This window comes from Staurois parvus, unplaced genomic scaffold (genome assembly GCF_062004578.1).
Source record: "Staurois parvus isolate SC_StPar_1 unplaced genomic scaffold, SC_StPar_1.0 ptg000917l, whole genome shotgun sequence".
Classification (NCBI taxonomy): Eukaryota; Metazoa; Chordata; class Amphibia; order Anura; family Ranidae; genus Staurois; species Staurois parvus.
This window is the reverse complement of record NW_028318713.1, coordinates 1,536,709-1,556,109: the sequence shown is the minus strand read 5'-3', so window position 1 is coordinate 1,556,109 and position 19,401 is coordinate 1,536,709. Positions and strand designations below refer to the sequence as shown.

Sequence of the window (19,401 nt, the reverse complement as noted above, 5' to 3'; positions counted from 1 at the left end):
GATGGGCGCTGGAAATGGCTAAACTGCCTGAAGATGCCTAAGATGGGCGCTGGAAATCACTGAACTCCCTGAAAGGCAACCATTTGCCACAAAGGTCACGGGTGTCAATTCTGGTATCAGCATTCATTGACTTTGCAAAGCTATTGATACACTTCAGACTCTGCATGCCAAATCTGAGGATTGTCCACTGCAAATGGAATGGCCAACAACACCGCCAAAGGTAACCCTGCAACATAAAACATATCAATATTTGGGTTTCTAAAGACTCAAGCTTTGCTGAGCCATGTGGGCCAGTCATATTTTTAATTCTATATGTTCTTAGGGGATCTCTCTACTGGTTCAATACCTGAGAAGGGGGTGAATGAAGTACCAAAATATGTATTGAATACGCTCAACTCTGTCATTGGTTCAAAAGTTCTCCAGACGCTTTTAGGACAATTGTCTCTATGATGAACACTATACACTAGGCAAGGAGACTCTAAACAAAGGACCAGTTTACTGTTCTGCAGACTTTAGGGGGACCAGACTCGGGACAGTGGGAGTAGAAATTGTCCCAGCAACAGTGGGTAAAAACAGTGCTTCAGGCTCGGTGGTCATTGGGGGTAAATAAATGACATAGTGCCTCTGGTCAGTAGAACTAGAAATCGGGTCTCATCATTAGTATTTTTGAGAGAGATAGTAACCCATCATTGGTATTAGTAAAATGAATAGAGATCCATCATTATAAGTGGTAGAAGGAATAAATCCCATCATTGGTATTAGTAGGAAGGATAGTGCCCCATCATTGCTATCCTTGGGAGGAACAGTGCCCCATCATTGGTATCAGTGAGAGTAATAGTGTCCCATCATTGATGTCAGTGGGAGGAATAGTGCCCCATCATTGGTATCAGTGGGAGGAATAGTGCCCCATCATTGGTATCAGTGGGAGGAATAGTGCCCCATCATTGATGTCAGTGGGAGGAATAGTGCCCCATCATTGGTGTCAGTGGGAGGAATAGTGCCACATCATTGGAATCAGTGGGAGGAATAGTGCCCCATCATTGGTGTCAGTGGGAGGAATAGTGCCCCATCATTGGTATCAGTGGGAGGAATAGTGTCCCATCATTGGTATTAGTGGGAGGAATAGTGCCCCATCATCGGTGTCAGTGGGAGGAATAGTGCCCCATCATTGATGTCAGTGGGAGGAATAGTGCCCCATCACTGGTATCAGGGGGAGGAATAGTGTCCCATTATTGGTATCAGTGGGAGGAATAGTGTCCCAACATTGGTATTAGTGGGAGGAATAGTGCCCCATCATTGGTGTCAGAGCAAGGAATAGTGTCCCATCATTGGTATCAGTGGGAAGAATAGTGCCCCATCATTGGTATCAGTGGGAGGAATAGTGCCCCATCATTGGTATCAGTGGGAGGAATAGTTCCCCATCATTGGTGTCAGTGGGAGGAATAGTGTCCCATCATTGGTATCAGTGCGAGGAATAGTGTCCCATCATTGGTATCAGTGGGAGGAATAGTGTCCCATCATTGGTATCAGTGGGAGGAATAGTGCCCCATCATTGATATCAGTGGGAGGAATAGTGTCCTGTGGACCAGGTAAAGGAAAAAGAGAAGGACCACATCTAGCCTACAGACCACTGCACTATGCTATTCAAACTCTGGTCTCTGGATTTCTTTTCTCTGAACCCCATACAAGCAATGCAGGGACAATGAGAGTGCCACTGAAACTGTTATTACTTTATTTAGTATGACAAGTAATCTTAAGAATAGGCCAAAGCGTTTCAGGGGCTCAACACTCAACACTGACTACATTACGTCCGAGAAAACTGTTACCGCACTTTGTACATTGATCTGTGCCGTACTACATACATCCGAGAAAACTGTTACTGCACTTTGTACATTGATCTGTGCCGTACTACATACACCTGAGAAAACTGTTACCGCACTTTGTACATTGATCTGTGCCGTACTACATACATCCGAGAAAACTGTTACTGCACTTTGTACATTGATCTGTGCCGTACTACATACACCTGAGAAAACTGTTACTGCACTTTGTACATTGATCTGTGCCGTACTACATACACCAGAGAAAACTGTTACTGCACTTTGTACATTGATCTGTGCTGTACTACACACGCCCGAGAAAACTGTTACTGCACTTTGTACATTGATCTGTGCCGTACTACATACACCCCAAGAAAACTATTACTGCACTTTGTGCATTGATCTGTGCTGTACTACACACGCCCAAGAAAACTGTTACTGCACTTTGTACATTGATCTGTGCCGTACTACATACACCTGAGAAAACTGTTACTGCACTTTGTACATTGATCTGTGCCGTACTACATACACCTGAGAAAACTGTTACTGCACTTTGTACATTGATCTGTGCCGTACTACACACGCCCAAGAAAACTGTTACTGCACTTTGTACATTGATCTGTGCTGTACTACACACGCCCGAGAAAACTGTTACTGCACTTTGTACATTGATCTGTGCCGTACTGCACACGCCCAAGAAAACTGTTACTGCACTTTGTACATTGATCTGTGCCGTACTACATACACCTGAGAAAACTGTTACCGCACTTTGTACATTGATCTGTGCCGTACTACATACACCTGAGAAAACTGTTACCGCACTTTGTACATTGATCTGTGCTGTACTACACACGCCCAAGAAAACTGTTACTGCACTTTGTACATTGATCTGTGCCGTACTACATACACCTGAGAAAACTGTTACTGCACTTTGTACATTGATCTGTGCTGTACTACACACGCCCAAGAAAACTGTTACTGCACTTTGTACATTGATCTGTGCCGTACTACATACACCTGAGAAAACTGTTACCGCACTTTGTACATTGATCTGTGCCGTACTACATACACCTGAGAAAACTGTTACCGCACTTTGTACATTGATCTGTGCCGTACTACATACGTCCGAGAGAACTGTTACTGCACTTTGTACATTGATCTGTGCCGTACTACATACACCCAAGAAAACTGTTACTTTATTTTGCCCATTGATCTGTGCCGTGCTACATACGCTCAATTAAACTGTTACTTCACTTTCCAAATTGATCCTTTCCATACTATGTTTGCTGAAGAAAAAAAAACAGTCACCACACTTTGCACATTGAGCTCTGCCATACTACATACACCCAAGTAAATGGTTACTGTACTTTGATCTGTGTCACAGTAAATACACCCAAAAAAACTGTTACCGCACTTTGCAAATTGAATTGTGCCGTGCTACACAGGCCCAGGTAAACTTTACATTAGAGAACAGAATATTAATTGGTTGTGATTGTGTTACTTACAGAAGGTGAAGTTACGTCAGGCGGAGTGGACATGTCCCCAAAAAGTGCTAATTGAGTAACAGCCTAAGAGAAAACAGAGAGTGATAAGAGAGAGAGAAAACATTACTGATTTCTTATGGACAGATGACACTGCAGGCAATGCTGGTCACACATAATGATAGACACTTTTCAGTAACTACAGAACAGACATTGAGAGGTCCTACACAGCTTTGAGAAGGTTAAAGTAAAGAATATTTGTAGCAAATTATTTCCACTACAGAGTAATGTACAGCAATATTATACAAGAATGTATATAGAAAGAAGGAGGGAAATGTTATTTAGTTATCTTCATTATGCAACTTCCTCTGAAATATAGCAAAAGCTTAACAGCATATCTAACCCAAACCCAAAATGTAATGTATTACAGCTTACCAGTCCTTGGATGTGGTGGCTGCATTAGTTATCTTATTTCCGTCTTTTTTTCTTTTATTTTCAAATATGGATCCTGAAGATACTATACTTCCTGTGCTTGCGCGACTACAGTATACCATACACTGTATCTATGCTGGGAGCAATGGCTGTCCTAGATTTGACGGGTCAGTCCTGCCATTTGGGCCTCTGTCCCCCTGAAGCTGTGTGTCGTATCATGCTCCAGGGTCACAGCACCAACCTTATTTTAATTCTTGCAATTGAACAGTAGCTCACAAAGGCAGGAAGGTTTCATTGAGTGTAATATGTCAGAAGCAACAGCCACTCCAAATCATGTAAGCAGTTTTGCTAGGCCTTGTCTCTCCCTGTTACATTGCAGCCTAGCAAAAATGCTTACATGATGTGCAGCGAGTCAGTGCAATATTTCTGTCCTCTACTTGGACTAGAAACACGTGTTCCTATTTCCATTTTCATTACATGAGGAAATAGTCATTTACAGAGATAACACTGGTTTTTTTCAAGTTTAGCTCTCAAAGGTACTGCATTTCAAACAAGATGTTTTTTTTCGTACTTGATGAAATTGTTCTAAGCCCAATAGAGGCCAGCTGTGCTGGATTTGATAGGTCAGTCCTGCAATTTAGGCCTCTGTCCTGCTGATGCTGTGACTTGTACCATACTCCAGGGCCACAGCATGAGCCTTATTTAAATTCCTGCACTTGAACAGTAACTCACAAAGGCATTAAATGTGGGGACCAGGGTTACAAGTAGGTGGCGCATACATGCTTAGACATGGGGCCTTGGTGGGACTAACCATGAAAGTGGGTGTGATGAGTAAACCCAGTATGGGAGAGATGAGGAAGGTTTTATTGAGGGTATTATGTCAAAGGCAACAGCCACTGCACATCACGTAAGCAGTTTTGCTAGGCCTTGTCTGTCCCTCTTACATTGCAGCCTAGTGAAAATGCTTACATCATGTATAGGGAGTCTGTGCAATATTTCTGGCTGTTGCCTCTGCTTGGACTACAAACACAGTTTTCTGTTTCCATTACACGGAGGCAAAGGAAATAGTCTTTTTTTTCAAGTTTAGTTCGCAAAGGCACTGCATTTCTGGCAAGATCAACAGTTTTTTCTGTACTTGATGAAAATGCTCTAAGCCCCCTAGATGCCAGCTGTCCTGGATTTGACAGGTCAGTCCTGCATTTTAGACCTTTGTCCTGCTGATGCTGTATCTTCTACCATGCTCCAGGGCCACATTACTAGCCTTATTTAAATTCCTGCACTTGAACAGTAACTCACAAAGGCATTAAATGTGAGAATCAGGATTACAAATGGCTGGTGCATGCATGCTTAGATGTGGGGCCTGGGTGGGACAAACCAGAAAAGTGGATGTGATGAGTGAACCCAGAGAGATGAGGAATGTTTTATTGAGGGTATTATGTCAAAGGTGATAGCCACTGCACATCATGTAAGCAGTTTTGCTAGGCCTTGTCTGTCCCTCTTGCATTGCAGCCTAGTAAAAATGCTTACATGATGTTCATTAAGTCTGTACAATATTTCTGGCTGTTGCCTCTGCTTGGACTACAAACAACGTTTTCTATTTCCATTTCCATTACATGGAGGCAAAGGAAATAGTCTTTTTTTTTTTTCAAGTTTAGTTCGCAAAGGCACTGCATTTCTGGCAAGATCAACAGTTTTTTCTGTACTTGATGAAAATGTTCTAAGCCAAAGAAGCAAACTAATGCAACCACCACCACATGTAAGGATTGATAAACTGTATATCAAATAGGGATTCACCAACACCCTTTTTTTTATCAGCGATTACAATTACTGATACTTTCGGTCAAGTACTCGCCAATACTGAGTACCGATACTTTGCAGTGCGATTCGTATCTATACAAAATGAAAGGGCGCAAATCGCTCTGAAAAGATTGGCATACGATTTGAACCAGGAATGCAGTGCGATTCCTATCCAAATCACATACGGTTTCGCACACCGCTCCTGTGTGAACCCAGGCCTGTCTTAGTGATTTCAGCCTGGGAGCGGTGTGGGAAACCGTATGTGATTTGGATAGGAATCGCATGCCATTCATTGCAGTGCAATTTGCGCCCATTCATTTTAAATCGACGCAAATTGCACCGCAGAGTATCATTTTTGGCTATCGGGAGCATTTTCACAAGTACTGGTCTCAGTATCGGTGTATCCCTAATTTGACATTTTCCTCGGGTTTAGATATCCCTTAAAGTAGACAAAAATATATATCAAACTTGCGCCAAAGAAATAAGTGGAAAATTAAGTGAGAAATTAAATGCTGCTGTTCAAGGAGGGACTAAAGATCAAAAAATAATAATAAAAATAATACAGCGCAAATAATACAAATAATCAAAACGTGAAAAATTATCTACTCTTCCTACCAGTCCATCCCCCACAGTTACTACCTTTTGTACCACTAGCCCCTCCCTCCTAGATTGTAAGCTCCCAGGATCAGGGCCCTCCTATCCCTCCAGTATTGAACTGTATTGTTGCTGTATTGTCTCCCGTTATATTGTAAAGCGCTGAGCAAACTGTTGGCGCCATAAATCCTGTATAATAATAATATATAAATCCTGTATAATAATATGTGAAAGTCCAAAGAAAAAGTCCCAAATTAAAGTCCAATGTCCCAAAAACTGTGAAAAAATTATTATATTTTCTGCTAACTCTGACCTACAAAGCCATTCACAACACTGCCCCTACCTACCTCACCAACCTGATTCCCAAGTACCACCCTACCCGTACCCTTCACTCCTCACAGGACCTCCTTCTGTCTTGCTCCCTGGTCTCCTCCTCCCACGCACGACTGCAAGACTTCTCCAGGTCCTCCCCCATCCTCTGGAACTCACTACCCCAATCCCTCAGATTGTCGCCTTCCCTCCTCACCTTCAGGCGCTCCCTGAAAACCCACCTCTTCAGGGAAGCCTACCCCACCCTCTTTTAACAGCCGTTCTCCTTCATTTCTCCTACCACTCCATCCCCCACAGCCATTTCCTCCTGTACCACTACCCCCTCCCTCCTAGATGGTAAGCTCGAAAGAGTAGGGCCCTCTAACCCCTCGTGTGCTGTTTGTTGTTGCTGTACTGTTTCATGTATTGTCCCCCCCTCTATTGTACAGCGCTGAACAAACCCTTTGGCGCTATATAAACTCAATGTAATAATAATAATAATTATTTACTCAAACTTTATTTAAATTTTCCAGCTTGCTCACATCTTTTGTGGATCTATAAAATGTTTTTCACAGAAGATGTGAGCAAGCTGGAAAATTTAAATAAAGTTTGAGTAAATAATACATTTTTTCACGTTTTTTTTGGGACACTGGACTTTAATTTGGGACTTTTTCTTTGGACTTTCACATATAATTTTTCACAGTTTTGATTATTTGTATTATTTGCGCTATATTATTTTTATCCCTTAAAGTAGGACTCCAGCCTAAAACCCCGCATTTTGTTTCGGATGGAATGGGGGAGGGTTGGAACCTTTGAGTTACAGCTATTGGAACGGTTTCCCTTCACTTTCCATGCCAAGAAGTGAGGAAAAACACAGAGAGCAATAAACGCCTGGCAGAGTTCTAACCCTCCCCCACCACTTTCCAAAAAAAGGTTCAAATTTTTAGGCTGATGTTTGACTTTAAGTGGCATCTCCAGGACAAACAACGAAAAGAGTAGTTAAAACACAAACATGGGATGCGGTTTACCTGACAACATCATTTTCAAAATGTAACAAACTCATGGGGGTGGTGACAACCTTATTCAGATCCTGTCATTGGACAGATCCGTGACATTGCCCCACCTCCTGCCTGCTCCTTGTACTACTAGCAATCACGGCGATGCCCATAGTTGGGGTCCCCCCCCCCCACTGGTTCAAGGATCATTTAGTCTAGAGACGCACGGGTTACACCTTATCCATTCCCATATGGAAGAGAAATATACTTCCAATATATTTAGAAAAAAAAAATTATACATGTGACCTATATTTACAATATATTGGCCGACACAAATAAATTTTAACATGTATTTCAAAAATGTAAATTAAAATATATTTTCCAAAGGCATATATTTAAAATATATATTTTTTTTAAATATATTTTCCAGATATTTTTGAACATTTAAAAAATGCACTTAAAGATTTTTAAATATACTTGTACAGTTGTGCTCAAAAGTTTGCACCCCCCCGGCAGAAATTGTGAAATTTTGGCATTGATATTGAAAATATGACTGATCTGCCACAAAATGCTCTTTTATTGAAGGATGAGGATCATATGAAGACATTTATTATCAAAGAGTTGTTTGGCTCTTTTTTAAAATCATAATGATACCAGAAATCACCCAAATGGCCCGGATCAGAATTCTCCACCCCCCCGGATCAGAATTCTCCACCCCCCCAGATCAGAATTCTCCACCCCCCCGGATCAGAAGTCTCCGCCTCCTGGAATGTTTGGCCTTGGTACAGACACACAAGGTGACACACACACGGGGTAAAATGCCAATTAGAGGTTAATGTCCCACATCTGTGGCTTTTTAAATTGCAATCAGTGTCAGTGTATAAATAGTCAATGAGTTAGTTAGCTCGCACGTGGAAGCACTGACTAGGATAGATACTGAGCCATGGGGATCAGAAAAGAACTGTCAAAAGTCCTGCGTAACAAGGTAATGGAACTTTATAAAGATGGAAAAGGACATAAAAAAAAGTCCAAAGCTTTGAATATGCCAATCAGTACTAGTGGAAAAGAACAAACAAGGGCGCACTCATCGTGCATTACCGTGGTATAACACGCATTTATTAAATGAAAAGAGAATATATACTCACAAACCAACGTGATAAAAAGGCAGTAAAAAGTGGTCCACAAGGACAGTCACAATGCATCTGTATCTACTGGTGCAGATATCTAACGCGTTTCGGGAGCTAAACCCCCTTCCTCAGAGCTGGGCTAGATCCCGAAACACGTTAGCCTATCTCAGTGTTTCTCAACTCCAGTCCTCATGGACCCCCAACAGGTCATGTTTTCAGGATTTCCATTATTTTGCACAGGTGATTTGATCAGTTTCACTGCCTTAGTAATTACCACAGCTGTTTCATCTGAGGGAAATCCTGAAAACATGACCTGTTCGGGGTCCATGAGGACTGGAGTTGAGAAACACTGAGATAGGCTAACGTGTTTCGGGATCTAGCCCAGCGCTGAGGAAGGGGGTTTAGCTCCCGAAACGCGTTAGCCTATCTGCACCAGTAGATAGATGCATTGTGACTGTCCTTGTGGACCACTTTTTACTGCCTTTTATCACGTTGGTTTGTGAGTATATATTCTCTTTTCATTTAATAAATACGTGTTATACCACGGTAATGCACGATGAGTGCGCCCTTGTTTGTTCTTTTCCACTAGTGGTCAGATTCCCCGATATTAAAAGGGCAGCACCTCTTGGGTTGGCATTTTGGCATCGCCTTGGTTGCATGAAGACTGGAGCGCTGGTTTCATTCATTCATCTTTTGGAATGTGTAAAGTTTGGGGACCTCTTGATGCCAAGCCAAGGTCAGGTAGACCAAGAAAGATTGCAGCCACAACTGCCAGAAGAATTGTCTGGGATTCAAAGAAAAACCCCGCAGGCAACCTCAAAAGAAATACAGAAATCAGAAAAGAAACAATCACATAATATCTAGACCAGGGGCGGACTGACATCTCATGGGGCCCCCGGGCAATAGGGGATCATGGGGCCCCTGTGTCCTTGTCCAAATTCAAAAAAGCCTATGAAAAAGGTACCAGGGGCATCTCATGGGGCCCCCTATTGACACCGGGCCCTCGGGCAGTGCCCGAGTTTCCAAATGGTCAGTCCGCCCCTGTGTACACCCCACTCAAGAGAGTATATAGCGAATGGCCATTGGCTGCAGAGTACTTCATTTCATTTTCGGAATCTCTGCAGTAAAATGACATGAAGCCGGATCTCCTTTCATAATATTCTTTGTTACAAAATAGAATAAATTATTCACAATGTGCCTGACCTCCATCTACGTGCCGTGTCTGATCTGGAATGTCCTACTTAAGGAAGCTTTAAAAAAAGCTAAAAACATTCATAATGGCAGAGCGAGCCCGAGATTTGAATGCTGCGGGGGAGGGGTCCAAGCCAGCCCGACCTTTTACTTCCACCCACTCTGTGTGCTTTATATCTAATTGAGGTTCAACAAGTTTTATACGTCTATGCAGAACTGAGGCAGAGACAAATTCATCAAATATACACTATATTGCCAAAAGTATTGGGCCCGCCCTCCATATCATGTGATTCCGGTGTTCCAATCCCCTCCATATCATGTGATTCAGGTGTTCCAATCCCCTCCATATCATGTGATTCAGGCGTTCCAATCCCCTCCATGTCATGTGATTCAGGCGTTCCAATCCCCTCCATGTCATGTGATTCAGGCGTTCCAATCCCCTCCATGTCATGTGATTCAGGCGTTCCAATCCCCTCCATGTCATGTGATTCAGGCGTTCCAATCCCCTCCATATCATGTGATTCAGGCGTTCCAATCCCCTCCATATCATGTGATTCAGGCGTTCCAATCCCCTCCATATCATGTGATTCAGGCGTTCCAATCCCCTCCATATCATGTGATTCAGGCGTTCCAATCCCCTCCATATCATGTGATTCAGGCGTTCCAATCCCCTCCATATCATGTGATTCAGGCGTTCCAATCCCCTCCATATCATGTGATTCAGGCGTTCCAATCCCCTCCATATCATGAGATTCAGGTGTTCCAATCCCCTCCATATCATGAGATTCAGGTGTTCCAATCCCCTCCAAATCATGTGATTCAGGTGTTCCAATCCCCTCCATGTCATGTGATTCAGGTGTTCCAATCCCCTCCATGGACACAGGTGTATACAATCAAGCCCCTAGGCATGCAGACGGCTTCTACAAACATTGGTGAAAGAATGGGTCGCTCTCAGGAGCTCAGTGACTCCAAGCATGGTCCCGTGATAGGTGGTCACCTGGGCAATAAGTCCATCCGTGACATTTCCTGGCTACTAAATATTCCACGCTCAACTGTTAGTGGGATTATAACAAAGTGGAAGCAACTGGGAACAACAGCAACTCAGCCACCAAGTGGTAGGCCACGTCACATGACAGGGCGGGGTCAGCGCATGCTGAAGCGCACAGTGCGCAGAAGTCACCAACTGTCTGCAGAGTCAATAGCTAAAGACCTCCAAACTTGGTGTGGCCTTCAGATGAGCCCAACAACAGTGCGTAGAGAGCTTCATGGAATGGGTTTCCATGGCCGAGCAGCTGCATCCAAGCCTTCCATCACCAAGTGCAATGCAAAGCGTCGGATGCCGTGGTGTAAAGCACGCCGCCACTGGAATCTAGAGCAGTGGAGACGTGTTCTCTGGAGTGACCTCTGGCAATCCGATGGACATGTCTGGGTTTGGCGGTTGTCAGGAGAACGGTGCTTGCCTGACTGCACTGTGCCAAGTGTAAAGTTTGGTGGAGGGGGGCTTATGGTGTGGGGTTGTTTTTCAGGGGTTGGGCTTAGCCCCCTAGTTCCAGTGAAGGTAACCCTTAAGGCGACATTTTGGACAATTTCATGCTCCCAACTTTGTGGGAAGAGTTTGGGGATGGCCCCCTCCTGTTCCAACATGACTGCCCACCAGTGCACAAAGCAAGGTCCATAAAGACATGGAGGAGCCAGTTTGGGGTGGAGGAACTTGACTGTCCTGCACAGAGTCCTGACCTCAACCCCATAGAACACCTTTGGGATGAATTAGAGCGGAGACTGTGAGCCAGGCCTCCTCCCCCGACATCAGTGCCTGACCTGACAAATGTGCTTCTGGAAGAATGGTCCAACCTTCCCATAGACACCCTCCTAAACCTTGTGGACGGCCTTCCCAGAAGAGGTGGAGCTGTTATAGCTGCAAAGGGCGGGGCCAACCCAATATTGAACCCTACGGACTAAGACTGGGGGCCATTAAAGGTCATGTGCTTGGAAAGGGCGGGGCCAACTCAATATTGAACCCTACGGACTAAGACTGGGGGGCCATTAAAGGTCATGTGTGTGCAGGGGCGGACTGACAACTCATGGGGCCTCCAGGCAATAGGGGATCATGGGGCCCCTGTGTCCTTGCCCAAACTCAAAAAAAGCCTATGAAAAAGGTACCAGGGGCATCTCATGGGGCCCCATACTGACCCAAGGCCCTCGGGCAGTGCCCAAGTTTCCAAATGGTCAGTCCGCCCCTGTGTGTGTGAGAAGGCAGGAGACCCAATACTTTGGCAATATAGAGTGTCACAAGGTGGTATCAAAAAGTTTCTAGACAAGTTTAGTAACATGGCAACAGATGGCAGCACAAGGCTGCATGCACAGTCACAGGGAACACCAAACTTCATAAGTCAGTGTGTCAAAAGACACCATCCTGGGTACTTCAGGAGTTGTGCAACCAATGCATTGGGATAGCATCACTATCATTGTGATAAAACCAATTGTATGCTGGCAAGAGAAAGGCTTTTCTAACTCACGCTGTGGCTGCTCTAGGACTTTGAACCTTTATTGTACTTCGCCGATTCACTGAAAGCTCAAACCATCAAATAACATTTTTTTTTTTTTTTTTTACAGAGTGACCTTTTCTTTGATCAGTTCACATATAACTCCTCGGTTTCTTCAGATTAGACAGTAAATGGCAGATCATTTGAATAAAATTATTGATGGCATTTAAAGTCCACAATACACGGGAAGAGAATGTTACGGGATGCAATGAGATTACATGAAGAAAATGAGATTTCTATTGAATGAATGAACACAAAAATATTTTTGTTACAGAACAGGAATTATAAAAAAAAAAAAAAAAAAAAGCTCAATTTTCTGAAATAAATCATTACAAATGATAAATATTTATATTGACTGCAAATTAATTTTTTTTTCCGGTTGGTAAGTAGAAGAAAGATCATGGAGACAGCCAATTACAGAGGCAGATTTATGGTATCCGAAAGTAAACGACCCCTCGAAGGAACGCCATCATTGTGTTTACTTTTACAGGTTCTCTTTTTTCTTGTACTTTATGTCTCTTTTAATAAAACTTGTATTTCCAGATGTACCGATTATGTAGATCAAAAAGTATTCTTTTCATGAGAAAAATATCGGGTCCACATTGGAAAACACTAGTTGTCTGATTGCTATGCTACATTTCTGACTTCAATCATTTCCAAGCCACTGACCAAAGTCAGGGTCTCCAAACTCTCCAAAGTGCCCCATCACTAGTGTCACTGGGAGGAACTGTGCCCCATTGTTGGTGTCACTGGGAGGAACAGTGCCCCATTGTTGGTGTCATTGGGAAGAACCGTGCCCCATCATTGGTGTCATTGGGAGGAATTGTGCCCCATCATTGGTGTCATTGGGAGGAATTGTGCCCCATCATTGGTGTCATTGGGAGGAATTGTGCCCATCATTAATGTCATTGGGAGGAATAGTGCCCCATCATTGGTGTCATTGGGAGGAATTTTGCCCCATCATTGGTGTCATTGGGAGGAATTGTGCCCCATCATTAATGTCATTGGGAGGCATTGTGTCCTTTCATTGGTGTTAGTAGGGAGGGGGGGTTATGCCCCATTGTTGGCATCACTGGGAGGAATTGTGCCCCATCATTGGTGTCATTGGGAGGAACTGTGCCCCATTGTTGGTGTCATTGGGAGAAATTGTGCCCCATTGTTGCTGTCACTGGGAGGAATTGGGTCCCTTCATTGGTGTCGATGGGAGGAATGATGTCCCATTGTTGGCGTCACTGGGAGGAATTGTGCCCCATCATTGCGGTTATTGGGAGGAACTGTACCTCATTGCTGGTGCCATTAGGAGGAATTGTGTCCCTTCATTGGTGTCAGTGGAAGGAATTATGCCCCATTGTTGGTGTCGCTGGGAGGAATTGTGCCCCATCATTGGTGTCATTGGGAGGAACTGTGCTCCAAATTTTGGTGTCATCGGGAGGAATTGTGTCCTTTCATGGGTGCCAGTGGGGGGAATTATTCCCCATTGTTGGTGTCACTGGGAGGAATTGTGCCCCATTGTCGGTGTCATTGGGAGAAATCGTGCCCCATTGTTGGTGTCACTGGGAGGAATTGGGTCCCTTCATTGGTGTCAGTGGAGAGTAATTATGCCCCATTATTGGTGTCATTGGGGAATTGTGTCTCTTTGCTGCTGTCGGGGGGGGGGGGGGATTATGCCCCGTTATTGGCATCATTGGCGTCATTGGAAGGAATTGTGTCCCTTCACTGATGTTATTGTGTGATTGAGAGCAACTGTGCCCCATTATTGGTGCCATTGGTAAGAATTGTGCCCCTTCATTGGTGTCTGTGGGGGGAAATTATACCCCATTGTCTGCGCCACTGGGAGGAATTGTGCCCCATCATTGGTGTCATTGGAAGGAACTGTACCCTATTGTTGGCATCATTGGGAGGAATTCTGTCTCTTCATTGGTGTCAGTGGGGGGAATTATGTCCCATTGTTGGTGTCACTGGGAGGAATTGTGTCTCTTCATAAGTGTCAGCGGAGGTAAATTATGCCCCATTGTTGGTATCACTGGGAGGAATTGTTTCACTTCCTTGGCGTCAGTGGAGGGAATTATGCCCCCCAAGGGCCCTCTAGCCGAAGTTTGGAGACCACTGATCTAAATTATTATGGCAAAATTGATTTTGCCACATAATAACCAAACTTATCTTTGCCAAAATTTTGTCAAAATTAGAGTCTAATTTCTCCATATTTCCTGCTGGGGCAAACCTTTTCTAACGACCTTTAGAAAGCCCGCCCATGTTTCTTCGCAAAACATGTTTTTCTAATTTTATGGTTTCATCAGAAAAAAAGAAAGCCAAAAATTATGAACCATAAAATGTCTGAGCAGCTGTGCAGAAGAATATTTTTCCCTATTTTTGTAAATTTTTTGATTTTTTTCTTAACAAAAATGATAATGCACAAAATATAAATTCTTGTGTGTTGCTGCTTTTAATTCTATAAAATGTCTATTATTTTTTTTTCTTTAATGTCATCATCAATAATAATAATAACAAAATAAAAAAAAGGAAAAAAAAAAAAAAGAGGCTACTCAGGTCGAATTTCGTTACGAAGGCAACGAAACGAGTAACTTAACGAATCGATCCGAAACAAAACAAATCTGTTCGTTTGTCCCATCTAGCATTGAAGTCAGATGTTCAGCATGACAGCCAGGCAGGTTTTATAAAATTAGAAGAAGATCCTCCGGGGGAATAAAATAAAAAAATTTTTTTTTATTTTTTTTTAAATCAAATAAATAATAAAAAAGTAATTTTGTATCAAAAAAAGCACGACAGCCAGGCAGCTGTTATAGAACTAGAAGATCCTCTGGGGGAATAAAATTTAAAAAATTTAAATTTTTGTTTATTTATTTATTTTTTTAAATCAAATAAATAATAAAAAGTAATTTTGTATCGAAAAAAGCACGACAGCCAGGCAGCTGTTATAGAACTAGAAGAAGATCCTCTGGGGGAATAAAATTTAAAAACATTATTATTTTTATTTTATTTTTTTTTAAATCAAATAATAAAAAGTAATTTTGTATCAAAAAAAGCACAACAGCCAGGCAGCTGTTATAGAACTAGAAGATCCTCCGGGGCAATAAAATTAAAAAAATTATTATTATTATTTTTTTTTTTTTTTTAAATCAAATAAATAATAAAAAGTAATTTTGTATCAAAAAAAGCATGAAAGCCAGGCAGCTCTTATAGAACTAGAAGAAGATCCTCTGGGGGAATAAAATTAAAAAAATTTTTTTTTTTTTTTTTTTTAAATCAAATAAATAATAAAGAAGTAATTTAGTATCAAATAAAGCACAACAGCCAGGCAGCTGTTATAGAACTAGAAGTTCCTCCGGGGGAATAAAATTAAAAAATTAAATTTTTTTTTTAATCGAATAAATAATAAAAAAGTAATTTTGTATCAAAAAAAAGCACGTGGAAAAATCCTAGCCCACTTAACAGGCCAATCAAACCGATGATGGCGCTCCATGATTGTAATGATCTCTTTCATTGTATCGTGATTCATCCCCGTACTGATTTTATTTCTCTGCGGTCCGAGCTTACCTCGATGACGTCAGGAGGGTTCTCATCAAAAGATATTAAGTCTCCGTTCTGTAACAGTAAAGAGTGATGGATGGCGGGGAAATGAATAACACAGACTGGAATAATGAAAACCAGCAAAACGAATATGGAAATGATGCATCTTATGACAGGCAGGGGGAGCGCTGGGGGGGGACACAGCCAATATTAATGGTAATGACAGATAATGGCAACTATTTATCACACCAGATCAAAGGGGGGGGGGGGGGCGGGGGAGGGGAGAGGAGGTGACAACCATTGCAAGGATCAAATCTGTTTTAGGTCACAGGATGTAAAGGTCATCTTAAAGCAGAACTCTAGTCTGATGGGGGGAAATAAATGTGAATTTTGTTTTAAAAGGAAGCACAATTTTTTTTTTAAAACAACCTTCTTTAGAGTTTATGTCTTTTTTTTTATTATTGATATACAATATTTATTTTTCAAATACAATGACAGCTCTTAAAGTGATACTAAAGGCATCTTTTTTTTTTTTAATAACAAAAATGTTATACTTACTTACTGTGTGCAGTGGCTTTGCACAGATCCTCCTCTTCTCAGGTCCCCCACCGGAGCTCCTGTCTCCTCCCCCCCACCAAGTGCCCCCTTAGCAAGTCGTTTGCTCTGGGGGCACTCCTGAGCCAGTTTCATTGTCCCCATAAGAACTTTGCTTCCGTCCTCCAATTCCTGTGATACATCCTGTAGTTTTGTCTGACACAGATCAGCCCCTGCTGCTTGCTACAAAGTTACAATGTTGCAGTCTGATCACTGGGGGAGGGGAGACTGAGGAAATGCCTCCTGCTCCCTGCAGCAGACTGGTGACATCATCTCAACCCAGGAAAAGTCACTGGCTGGAGCTCCAGGATGAATTTTTATTCATAAAAGGTGGGGCTTTTGTACAAAATTATACCGTTTCCATATGTTGTAGTTTGTTTAGTTTATTAATGCAGGTTTGATGAGTTACTGATGGATGCTGGCTCCTACGCAGCTCACTGAGCAAGCACCCGGGAGCCATGTGATGTGTGTCACCCAATCACAGGGCCTGATCACATTATCACTGTGTTCCGGTGATTACATGGTGTTTTACCACGAGATTGCTGTGTCCAGCCTGTCACTTGTCCAAGTACTCACAATACCACCACCATACCCCATACCGATGTCCTGATCACCGCCATACCCCATACCAGTGTCCTGATCACCGCCATACCCCATCCCAGTGTCCTGATCACCGCCATACCCCATACCAGCATCCTGATCACCGCCATACCCCATCCCAGTGTCCTGATCACCGCCATACCCCATACCAGCATCCTGATCACCGCCATACCCCATACCAGCATCCTGATCACCTCCATACCCCATACCAGCATCCTGATCACCGACATACCCCATACCAGCATCCTGATCACCGACATACCCCATACCAACATCCTGATCACCGCCATACCACCATCCTGATCACCACCATACCCCATACCACCATCCTGATCACCACCATACTTCATATTAACATCCTGATCACCACCATACCCCATACCAGCATCCTGATCACCACCATACCCCATACCAACATCCTGATCACCACCATACACCATACCAGCATCCTGATCACCACCATACCCCATACCAACATCCTGATCACCACCATACCCCATACCAACATCCTGATCACCACCATACCCCATACCAGCATCCTGATCACCACCATACCAGCATCCTGATCACCGCCATACCCCATACCAGCATCCTGATCACCGCCATAACCCATACCAGCATCCTGATCACCACCATACCCCATACCAGCATCCTGATCACCACCATACCAGCATCCTGATCACCGCCATACCCCATACCAGCATCCTGATCACCACCATACCAGCATCCTGATCACCACCATACCCCATACCAGCACCCTGATCACCGCCATACCCCATACCAGCATCCTGATCACCGCCATAACCCATACCAGCATCCTGATCACCGCCATACCCCATACCAGCGTCCTGATCACCGCCATACCCCATACCAGCGTCCTGATCACCGCCATACACCATACCAGTGTCCTGATCACCGCCATACCAGCATCCTGATCACCGCCATACCCCATACCAGGATCCTGATCACCGACATACCCCATACCAGCATCCTGATCACCGACATACCCCATACCAGCATCCTGATCACCGACATACCCCATACCAGCATCCTGATCACCGACATACCCCATACCAGCGTTCTGATCACCCCCATACCAGCATCCTGATCACAGCCATATCCCATACCAGCATCCTGATCACCGCCATACCCCATACCAGTATCCTGATCACCGCCATACACTATACCAGCATCCTGATCACCGCCATACCCCATACCAGCATCCTGATCACCACCATAACCCATACCAGCATCCTGATCACCACCATACCAGCATCCTGATCACCACCATACCAGCATCCTGATCACCACCATACCCCATACCAGCATCCTGATCACCACCATACCCCATACCAACATCCTGATCACCACCATACCCCATACCAGCATCCTGATCACCGCCATACCAGCATCCTGATCACCACCATACCCCATACCAACATCCTGATCACCACCATACCCCATACCAGCATCCTGATCACCGCCATACCAGCATCCTGATCACCACCATACCCCATACCAGCATCCTGATCACCGCCATACCAGCATCCTAATCACCACCATACCCCATACCAACATCCTGATCACCACCATACCCCATACCAGCATCCTGATCACCGCCATACCAGCATCCTGATCACCACCATACCCCATACCAACATCCTGATCACCACCATACCCCATACCAGCATCCTGATCACCGCCATACCAGCATCCTGATCACCACCATACCCCATACCAACATCCTGATCACCACCATACCACATACCAGTATCCTGATCACCACCATACCAGCATCCTGATCACCACCATACCAGCACCCCGATCACTGCCATACCCCATACCAGCATCCTGATCACCGCCATACCCCATACCAGCATCCTGATCACCGCCATACCCCATACCAGCATCCTGATCACCGCCATACCAGCATCCTGATCACCGCCATACCCCATACCAGCATCCTGATCACCACCATACCAGCATCCTGATCACCACCATACCCCATACCAGCATCCTGATCACCGCCATACCAGCATCCTGATCACCACCATACCAGCATCCTGATCACCACCATACCCCATACCAACATCCTGATCACCACCATACCCCATACCAGCATCCTGATCACCACCATACCAGCATCCTGATCACCACCATACCCCATACCAGCATCCTGATCACCGCCATACCAGCATCCTGATCACCACCATACCCCATACCAGCATCCTGATCACCACCATACCAGCATCCTGATCACCACCATACCCCATACCAGCATCCTGATCACCACCATACCAGCATCCTGATCACCACCATACCCCATACCAGCATCCTGATCACCGCCATACCAGCATCCTGATCACCACCATACCAGCATCCTGATCACC

At 44.0% G+C, this 19,401-nt stretch overlaps 1 protein-coding gene across 8 annotated transcripts in view; it reads right to left on the bottom strand.

Annotated features, from left to right (window-relative positions):
* Positions 1 to 19,401, bottom strand: part of DAB1 (DAB adaptor protein 1) — a 1,130,661-nt gene that overhangs the window by 75,952 nt on the left and 1,035,308 nt on the right. For 7 of the 8 annotated variants that reach the window (XM_089656556.1, XM_089656557.1, XM_089656560.1 and 4 more), the window contains one exon: positions 3,326 to 3,388. The exons of the other annotated variant lie outside the window; for it this stretch is intronic. In XM_089656556.1, the coding sequence (XP_089512682.1) occupies positions 3,326 to 3,388 (63 nt within the window). The remainder of the gene's footprint in view (positions 1 to 3,325; positions 3,389 to 19,401) is intronic. 8 annotated transcript variants of the gene reach the window in all.